The 10,574-nt window shown below is 42.4% G+C and overlaps 1 protein-coding gene across 1 annotated transcript; it reads right to left on the bottom strand.

The window, feature by feature from the left end:
* Window positions 1-1,939: 1,939 nt before the first annotated feature.
* Window positions 1,940-10,144, bottom strand: drg1 (developmentally regulated GTP binding protein 1). Its single transcript, XM_076284213.1, has 9 exons — window positions 9,964-10,144; window positions 8,986-9,109; window positions 7,804-7,979; window positions 6,847-6,916; window positions 6,172-6,341; window positions 4,701-4,831; window positions 3,085-3,252; window positions 2,723-2,845; window positions 1,940-2,353 (listed from the first exon to the last, which is right to left on the bottom strand). Exons 1-9 carry the CDS (start codon window positions 10,000-10,002, stop codon window positions 2,254-2,256), a joined length of 1,101 nt encoding a protein of 366 aa, XP_076140328.1. The 5' UTR covers window positions 10,003-10,144; the 3' UTR covers window positions 1,940-2,253.
* Window positions 10,145-10,574: the final 430 nt, after the last annotated feature.

Below are 10,574 nucleotides of genomic sequence, written 5' to 3'. Positions count from 1 at the left end.
GGCCCAAGTTCTCTTAGCGTTGGGCTGGAGAACAGCCTTCGGTCTGTCGGTCAGTCAGTTGTGGTAGTTGCAGCGGAGAGACTTGCGCCCAAAGCTGGGCGTCCCGACTGGACCCGTGAGTCCGACTGGATAGCAGACCATCCCGAACTCCTCTCCTTCCAACCAGCGCCCACCCCCCGCCCCTCCCTCAAACCGAGGGGGGGCCCATCCTCATGTCCTGGGATAGGTGGACCGCTGAGGGGACTATGGATCGGGTGGGGTGGGGTACTTGTCATTGGGAGAGGTACCAAACAGGGAGGGGGCAAAGGGGGGGGGGGGGGGGTTGGGGGGCATGTGATGGTAGAGGGCCGTCCAGTTCCGCATTTCATGAATATTAATATTGAGTTTTCCTTCTAACTTGGGTAAGAGGATGGGAGGAGTAGGCCGGGGGGTGGGGTGGGGTGGGGTTGGGTGGAGCTGGTGTGTGTAGGGGGGAGCACGCTTTAATTTTGTTAGAGGGGGAAGTGCTTTATTCACTTAATGGCTTTTATTAGTGCCCGGACTTCAACTCTTTCATTAGCTAAAGTGCTGCTATAATTTACAGGAGAAAGTGCAGCAGAAGGCTGAGAGTGGTAGGGGGAGGGTTGGTGTCAGGGTGCAACTGGATGGAGTAGGGGGTGGTGGTTGAGTTTGTGTGTTGGGGAAAGGGGGGGGGGGGGTATCATGTCGTTTGCCATCATGTTGGCCAGGAGAAAGCTCAGCAATCTCTTCTTGTAAAAAGGAGGGAAGAAGTCTACCTCGGCCAGCATGAACCCGTTGACACCGTATGGGTTCCGTTTGCTGACATCTCAAACAGAGAGCATCAGGTTATCACCTTGCGATGCCTTTGTTGGAACGCTACATGTATACTAAGTCGTCATCATGACTATGTATCTCATTAAACAATGAGAGGTCATTTATGTCCATGACCATCTATACACCTTTATGGGGGATCTAAAAAAGTCTGCATTTTTTGATTCCTTTTCTGCATCTTTTCATGTATTTCCACATGCTGTAATACAATGCCTGAAGATCTAAGATCTCATTCCTATGATAAATGTATTTTGCTTCAGTGCCTTTAACATTTGGTGTCCTGACTCTTTTGTGTATGTGAGAAAATGTGTGAAAATTTTAATCTGAATAGCTTGGCAAAATCCCAGCCTACTGCTGCTTCTGTGGTTTGTAAATGGACCAGAGTTCTGCGGCAGTCATACCATCCCTCAAGGACATTGTATCAGATATCTTCGCTTTTAACGCTTTTATATGCAAACAACATCTCTGCTGAAGGAACCTTTAGGATATGAGCAGTTTGTTGCAGTATAGCCTCATGAGGTGCTAGTCGCGGGTTTAACAACATTGCTTGTGAGGTTAGGAAATGGCAATCTTGTGCTGGTAGTCAGCAAAGAGTCCCAAACCGACACTTTGGGTGCGATGTCTGATTATCCTGAGTGACTGTCTGGCATCAAGTGAACGTGAGGCATGGGGGTGGGAGTAAGGGGGAGGGGAGGAGTAAAAAGAGCCTGTGGATTCCATACGTCACAAGCCGAGACGACAGCAAGGCACACGCTGCATTTCAATTGAGCTTCATGGCCGTCGCGACACGTCCATGCAGTCCCACCACAACTACAATGAATCCAATTACTTTCATTTAACCCAAGTGGGACTTTCTTCTGATAAAATTAATTTATTATGCCACCTCTACTTAAATGGGATTGGTTTAGTGAATGAATCAAATCTGCATACCAGTCTGGGACATTCTAGACACTGAGAGCATATAATTTGTAGTGCTGCAGCATAACCTAAAAGTGGCATGCACAAAAGAAATGCTCTACATACCATTAAGACTGTATGAATATGTTTGTATCAGAAGACAACAGTGAAGGGGAATCCGCATCAAAGAAAAACAGACGTAGATGAGCTATTTCACCTTTACCTTGTCTTTATTTTCAAGCCTTTTTAAAACACATGTGGGGATGCAAGACCTCATTCCCCTTCAATGGTTTGTAAGCATGACATAGGGTGTGTAGGTAGGGACTGGGATGGGGGTTTAAATCCACTTATTTACATTTCGATGGTATTATGGCTGTTGCCTTGTATTTTCTTTTTCAAACATCAGATGATCACGGCATTGAGGATGTCTTTTTTTTTTTGGCCCTTGAGGAAGTTCACTCCCCAGAATTTGAAACGAATCATGCAAAGCATTAGTGTCCTTGGTGTCTTTTCCGATCCATGTCTTTACTTCTTCACGAGCTGGATCACGTCCTCGTCCTCCATTAAATGCTCCCTTCCGACCTTCTGCGGGTTGTGCTTCACCGACGCCCCCCACACCAGTGCACTGATAGGAAAGGGTGAAAGGGACAGAGGTCACTCAGGGGTCATTCAGGGTTAATGTCTTAGGGTTAATTTTTTTTTAGGTCATTTAGGTAATGTATGAAGCAGGGCTCAAGGTAAGTACAATTCTTGGTGACTACAGTAATAAAAAATAAAAAATCTCAATGAAGATCTCAAATTTCAAGGAAATCAAATGATTTTCAAATTTTGAATGACCCAGGCTTTCTTTGAACTCTGGCACAGTGCTCGAGAACTTTAAGCTCTAATGAAGAAAATAGAGCTAAAACAGACTGCACAAGGACATTTCTTATTTTGTGTGCCCTCACTTATTCTGAAACAGAGTTTGAGTCGTTGGGTGAATTGTGCCACTTACTGCTTTAACTCTTTGACGAGGTTTTTGTGAATCTTCAGACAGAAGTCCTCCACTGTGGTGTGGCCATCAGGCAGGACCACAGGAGAGGTGTAGTCAGGGAGCTGCCCTTTGGGCTTGGTGTAGCTGGAGGTGGCAATAACGAGATCATGAGAGGAGATTCTGCCACGGTATACACTACACACAACTGCTTTCTGATCTGTGATAATGTCCAACCTCAAAATATTTTTGATCATTTTTAGGTATGAAAGTTATTGGGTGCAATACAGGAGAGGGGATTAATCATATCTACATACCAACTCATTCCTAAAACACAGCAAGTTATTGCTATTTGAATAATTGTGCCCGAGGGCTTGCTTGCTTACATGCGCACTAGATGCAGGTAGTCCCAGATCCTCTCAAGCAGGTCATCAAAGTTCCAGCGGTGGTGAGCGGAGATAGGCACACAGTGAGGGACCTTGTAGATGATGTCCAGCTCCTCCACAGATATCTGGTCGATCTTGTTGAGCACGTAAATGCAGGGAATGTAGACCCTGTGGAGATGGAGAGTGAACAGGAGTAGCAGGTTGTGAGTGTGGGCTAATGCAGAGGAGACGGTGGTGGCGCGTGACCTCTGAACTCATAACAATCACAACTAGGGGTGGGCGATATGGACAAAAAAATAATATCTCAATATTTTTTGTGATTTTGACAATAACGATAATTAGTCGATATCCTTCAAAACATTTTTTGTAAAAAGTCTGAGTCGCTTTACAGCTCATTATTTATAAGTAGCATCAATACAATAATAACCAATAACCTAACCAGTGACTTTTTAACCAAATCAACCAATGCATTGTCACTCTATGACACATTCCAATTCTGCCCCCACTTGAGTGTGTGGCAATGACATGAGTATAAGTATAAGTACTCTTTTGATCCCGTGAGGGAAATTTGGCCTCTGCATTTATCCCAATCCGTGAATTAGTGAAACACACACAGTACACAGTGAACACACAGTGAGGTGAAGCACACACTAATCCCGGCGCAGTGAGCTTCCTGCATCAACAGCGGCGCTCGGGGAGCAGTGAGGGGTTAGGTGCCTTGCTCAAGGGCACTTCAGCCGTGCCTACTGGTCGGGGTTCGAACCGGCAACCCTCCGGTTACAGTTCCGAAGTGCTAACCAGTAGGCCGCGGCTGCCCCCAAATGCAGGCTAATGCAGAGGAGACGGTGGTGGCGCGTGACCTCTGAACTCATAACAATCACAACTAAAAGCTATTTGAACAATTTACACAGACTCCACTCTGTGCTGGGAGAGGAGAATCATATCCTGAGGGACAGTGCACAATTTACATTCAGTTGCAGACATAATATTCAAAATTCGTATGTTATTTTTTCTTGCGATAGTTTTGGGACTTTCAAAAAAAAATTAAAAATTCATCTGTTCACCTTGCACTTAATAAATTAATTAACCTAGAGTTATAGTTTGTAATGGTTTTAAATCGAAAATCAAGTTTTTTATTTAAATCGATTTGTTTTTATAAAAATCGATTTTCTCTTTAAATTCCATCACTGAAAAACTATCTGGCGTGGGCTATGTCCAATGTCTCTCAATGTTATCCAGCTGCTGATGGACAGCAAACATAGGCAGGATCTGATGTCAAACGTAATAGAGCTCATTAGTGAGGTCATCCATGAAAATAGAGGCTTAGGCCTACTGCACAATGTATAACGATACTGGTAATGCAAGAGTATGCCTAATGTCAGCACTACACAACTTGTCTGTTACCACCTTTGGCCTACTACCAAACTAGATAAAACATTTTGTCATTTGTAGTTTGTAGAGAGGGGGGGGGGGGTATGTATGTTTTGTTGTTATGAATACATGAATTGTTTTTATTTTGATATTGTTATTATTATTGATACATTGCTCTGCATGTCCAGCATGACGGAGAAACACTCAGAGTGTGTGTCTAAGACTAGATGGCATCTGACACGTACCGGTTGCCCTCCACCACGTCAATGAGGTCGTCAGCGGTGGCGTCGCAGCGCAGGGTCACGTCGGCGTTGTGGATCTTGTACTCAGAGAGGATGCTCTTCACCGTATCACCATCCAACTCAGTCTGAGCGCACTGCGTGAAACAGACAAGATCTCAATATCTTTGCCCAAGGGGTTAATGGTGTGTGTGTGTCAAGTCACAAGTTGTCACTTGTACATAAAGTCCAAATAACTTTTGTAGTCATTTGTGCACTCTCTGTCCTCTCTCCATAACACTATATTTACACATTAGTAAACAAAGCCATTGCAAGCATAAAAGAAAATATGACTTGAGTGTTATGTACTGAGTGTTAACCATATTCATACACATTTTCAGTGAAAGATGTTGTTCATCTATTAGATTAATAAAATGCATATAAAATACATGTACTAATATCAGTTTACGTTAGCCGGCTACAGCTGGAAATTGTTTTATAAAAAATATAAACAGACAGAATATCCAGTGGAAAATATGCTAAATTAAATAATTAATTAATTAATAAATAACATTAAATAGTCTTGTATTGCACAACATATACAATATGCTACCATGACAACTCAAATAAACATTTGTTTTTGTATGTCAAGTTTGCACAAGCAGCAGAGAAGGCTCTCATTCTATGAAGTCGCGGCACAAGTCAGCAGGAATTCTTGGAGTAGCGGTTGTGTTGCAGCGACGCTAATTTATTAAGCATGGTTTCAAGTTATTTATTGGGACTATTCCTATTTTAGGGAGGAAGTCCATGGCAACTAAAACGATGTCACGACCATCCATCTAAAACTTTCAGTAAGGGTCTTTACCCACTATCAGGTGAACAGGCATGACAGTTCATCACAGCTGTTGCCTCGTTATAAGGCTATCAGGTCTGTGGGGAGGGGCCGCTGGGAGTGAGAGGAAAGGAGCTGTGATCGCGCAGTAATTAACTTAAACATACAACAATATCATGCCTGTTTTTAAGCTCACCTATGTTGACCACAAAACGGCTAGAGCCTGTTTGCAATGTGTGCGCAGCACCAGAGTGTGCAACTTCACTGAATGAATGCAGCCTTCTCTGCTGCTTTTGCAAAGCTGCTCAAACAAACAGCTGGTACTGACTACGCTTAATAAACTGCATTGTTGAAAGATATAGTTTTTGATTTTGTGCTGATTAAATGTATAGGCAATTATATGACTGTCCACTGAACATGTCCAGCAGATTTTCTGTATGTCCGGTATTCAGTAATATTACCGGACATTTTGTTCGGTCCAAAAAAAGTCTAGCGGAACCTCTGACTAATATATGTGTGCAAAGGCCTTTAGTGTTGTTTAACTACAGGCCCATTCATCGTTTCCTCAAGTTTCAGCTGTGGACCGTCTCCGCTGGGCATGCCAAGCAGCTCAGCAGGATGCCTCTTCTGGCCTGCTCTGGAGCATACGTGTTACATATTACGTACGGTGGCGGTGAAGTTGATGCCGCCCTTGTCCTTCTTTTTGAAGCCGATGTTAGGCGGAGACTTGTTGAGGCGGATCCCGAAGCCCTCCAGCTCGTGCTCGATGAGCTTCTTGTGGCCCAGGGGCTTCAGCACGTCCAACACGATCAGGATCAGGTTACAGGTACGTGCCACTGTCACACACACACACACACACACACACACAGGGCGACACATGCTGTTACACAACAGACTCATATATCAGTTCAAGCATGTTTTCACACATGAAGGGTCACATACATGACAAGGTCATCAATTTTGGATGCCTGGGTGAATAATACATGGACACCCATCTATCCACATAACTGTGTGTACTTATGCTGTGTGTACTTATGCTGTTCTGTTCAAAAGTTTGCGGTCACTTAAAAATCTCCTTTGTTTTTGAAAGAAAAGCAAATGGAGTGTTTGTTAAAGCAACGATCACTGACATAAACATAATTTTAACTAAAGATTATTACTTCTAACCAAATCAATGACTATACTGTAACTGTATTTCCAGTTCATTTAGCTTTATTTCCTATTCAAATAATTTCATGGAAAACAAGGAACCTAAACTTTGTGGGTGGGTGTGTATACATGCATGTTCATATTCTTAGACCCATCCCATTTTCACATGAAGAAACAAAGGCATCTTCTCACCTGCAATAACCTGTCGCCCTCTACCTTTGCCATCTTTGGCTCCCTCAATAATACCAGGCAGATCCAAGAGCTGAGAACACACACATGATACAAATGTCATCAATCTAGAACAATCTAGAAAAAAACCCACCCAGCCTACACAGTCTTAACTCATTGAGTGCCAAAAACGTAATATTACGTTTTTCCTTCCCATGCGTTGAGTGCCTAAAACGTAATATTACGTTTTTAGCTTCTTTTTTTTAAATTACGAAACTAGACACTCTAACAAACCTTATATATATTTTGGGAACTCTGTGATGAATGGAAATGAAATATATGACGATCGAAAACTCATGAAAACGCACAATCTGGACATTTTATCTGGACATTTTATCATAACTCGGTTGCCGCTTTGGGTCGAATCAGTGACGCATGCACGTCAGGTCAAAACCAGGCCATTTTCGTGGGTCTATCACTAGGTGGCAGTCTTGCCAGGTCTCGCTGATCACTTCCCGGAAAGTTTACACAAGTAAGTAACAGGCAACACTTCATATTTCATGAAAGACGTTATATCTCTATATATAGCTTGGGATTTCTCAGGAACAGAGGCGTGTAGAAATACACGGTTTGCACCCACCGAGAGCTTAAAGTCTCACCTTTTAATCGAGCCATTGTATGTGTTCATAGCTATAACACAGAATATGCTGTGGCTGTACAAAAATCATCAACAATGGTCTAGATTGCTGGCACTCTAGGACAAAGCTCCCGAAAACAGCTTGGCATTCAATGAGATCAACGATAGCATACATCAAGGTAGAAATGCACCATATATGACCTACAGAGTCAAAATGCAAGGTAACTTACAAATGAATATTTCAAATTCACATTAATCAAACTAAAGCTTTAGTATGTTTAGTCAAAAGAGAGTACAAAAGCATCCGTCTTTTTCCAAACTGTGAGTTGTTGCCCCGTCCTCACCTGGATCTTGGCACCCTTGTAACGGATGACGCCAGGCACAGTTGTAAGGGTGGTGAACTCGTAGGCAGCCACCTCCGAGTACACACCAGCGAGGTTACTCAGAAGCGTCGACTTGCCCACCGACGGGAAGCCCACAAACCCGATGCGGGCATCACCCGTTTTTGCCACATCGAAACCTACAGAGGACAAGGGTTAAAAAGAGGTTTGAGGAAGGGCTGTGGTAGGTCACAGATATCAAACTAGGGTCCATAAGACTGGAATATTGGTAAAACCTGTAAGGAAAGGATTATTTCAGCTTGGACCACTATCACCACCACACAGATCACCATATAGAGCCATCTGTGAGAAATGGGGCCCTCTTCTGTCCAACCTTTGTCCTACATCACAAACTGAGTCTATGAATCCATTATACTTTAGAAATCATTTCAGGACTGGCATACTGACATTTGGCTTATACACAAATTCTGTCATAATAACCATAATAGTCAGTCGTTTAAACTACAGATTTCTAATAATCAAAACCATTCATGTGAGGCACAGATTTCTGACTGCCGTGTGCATGTACTGGTGACTGGTGTATAGCAGAAAGCAGCTACACAGTCCCCTAATTCAAAAAATGACCGAATGTATTACAAACAGCACTCTCTTTAAAATCTTATCGCAAGCTCATATTCTTGTCTTTCAAGCTAAATCAGTGCCACGTCTAAACGGAAAAGGCACCAAACTTTTGGATTACCTCAGAAATGAAAACTAAATCAAAACGGAGGTGTAACTGGTGAATGACGACATAAAGCTCTGTGCTGGAGTGGTACAAAACATGACAGGACTTTCTGCTGAGATCTGCTAAGGTCCAAATATGCAGCAGTTAGGCATTCCTGCATGGGAGACACTGTACAAATCCCCTTCAATGAGGTATGGTCTGCCATGTCTGCATTCCCCAGTTTCGGTATGCTAACTTCTTCCATCAGGTAAAAGTAATGAAGAAAACGGCTACTCTTGCGCCTTAATTGATGAAATCATACTATTCAGTGTAGCACAGGTCAGCACTAGTAGATTGCACCATCATTACACTCATTCATATCCAGAGCTCAAACCCAGTGCACTGCTTTACATTTGACCAATGCACTGTAAAACCTATGCCAAATGCCTTGATGACAGGACGGTGGGCCCACAGTTACACACCCTCTCCTGTGCCACCCCCACTTCCTCCTTTTGGGGTGATGAGCTCCCTCTTCAGCTTGGCCAAGCGAGCCTTCAGCAGACCCAGATGGTGAGCCGTAGCCTTGTTCTTCTGGGTCCTAGCCATCTGCCAAAACAAAGGACACAGCTCATCACATGAAAGGCCATAAATTCACTTATTGTCACTCTTCTCTTCGTGACAATAATCATGCAGCCTGTAGCTCAAGTTCAAATTTACCTTCACATCTGATAGTGACATAAGTTACTTATGTTGCCATTGAGGTGCATTACAACCTTCATCCTAGACGAGTCAGTGATATCAATCTGGCACAGGCTAAAAAAATCATACTAAGAAGCCAATAATATAATTGACAATTCACGTTCATCCCAAACCACCCCATAATTTCTGGACTGATCTTGAAGTGCTATCACTTGATTTCAAAATGTCATTCATGGTAACGTTATCTAGACACAGAGCTTGACAGGTCAAACTAATTTGAAATATAAAATATTTGAATGGCTTCCTGAGACAGATGTGAAAATTAAACATCCTCTGCGAGGTAGACAAGTTAACGATAGACATGATAACGATAGACATGTTAACGGCATGTAACTTAGCAACCTGCTCTGATAACCAAGTTGAGTTAATGTTTTCAAATCAAGAGTTAATTTAATGTTAGCATAGGCTTGCTGAACGCATTAACTGGTTATGATGGCTAACCGCTAACGATAACCAACGTATCTTAACGTTAGCGAACTACTAGACTACAAACTGTGACAAACTCGCAAAACACTACATTCCTACCGAAACTGTAGTAGTTTACAAAACCACAATTCACAGCTGTATGAAACAATAGTACTCAGTTTAAAAAAGTACGTACATTTTAAGAAAGATCACAGTTAGCCTAGTGCTACAACGTGATTCATTAACGTTAGCTTGCTAGTTAACGGTAAAGTTATCTCCTCAGTTAATGTGTTTACCTCGTTCTCGATTTCTGCGATTTTTGCAATTAAACTCATTTTGATGCAGGTTCGTGTACACCAACTACTAAAAGAAATGATATATGTAGCTACTCAGCCACAACAAAATTATTCAACACGTTGACAGCAGACTGTCGATGTTACAGCAGCAGGCCCGAAGCCAACGCAGCTCTCATGCTGCTCACTGATGTTGGTTATCGCGATATTTCTTCTTAATCGTTGCTCCTTAGGAGAGGTTCCATCATGGCTTTTGGTTGGGTACCCTGCCACCTATTGGAGTGGCATGTTGTTTTTGTCCGAAACGACTTACAGTAGAGTAGGCCTAGACTTATGTGAAAATAACATTAGTTAAAAATAATAGTTTCAAAAAAAGTTAAGCCTACATTAAGCATAATAGTAATAGTGTACATACTGTAACTACACTTATATTCTACTGCTCTTATAATATTAATGCTATAGACCCCGTAGTCAACTGTATCTGTCTCTATACTGTTCAGGCCTACTGCACATACACTTATTTGTACTACTACTATAATGTTACTGTTAATACACTGCACATACCAGTATATACTGTTAATACAGCATAACTATATTCTGCTCTTATAATAGGC

The sequence above is a fragment of the Alosa pseudoharengus genome, unplaced genomic scaffold (genome assembly GCF_046254945.1).
Source record: "Alosa pseudoharengus isolate Yale_2024_CS ecotype anadromous, Long Island Sound unplaced genomic scaffold, YU_APseudo_1.1 YU_APseudo_1.1_scf_14, whole genome shotgun sequence".
In the NCBI taxonomy this organism is placed as follows: Eukaryota; Metazoa; Chordata; class Actinopteri; order Clupeiformes; family Clupeidae; genus Alosa; species Alosa pseudoharengus.
Note: the sequence above shows the minus strand (reverse complement) of the source record. Positions and strands in the feature narration are given on the sequence as shown.

Coding starts and splice junctions, on each gene's coding strand:
- drg1 (XM_076284213.1), bottom strand. CDS start 10,002: ATGAGTTTAATTGCAAAAATCGCAGAAATCGAGAACGAG. Junction 9,110..9,963: donor TCGCAGAAATCGAGAACGAG/GTAAACACATTA, acceptor TTGTTTTGGCAG/ATGGCTAGGACCCAGAAGAA. Junction 7,980..8,985: donor TGGGGGTGGCACAGGAGAGG/GTGTGTAACTGT, acceptor TGTCCTCTGTAG/GTTTCGATGTGGCAAAAACG.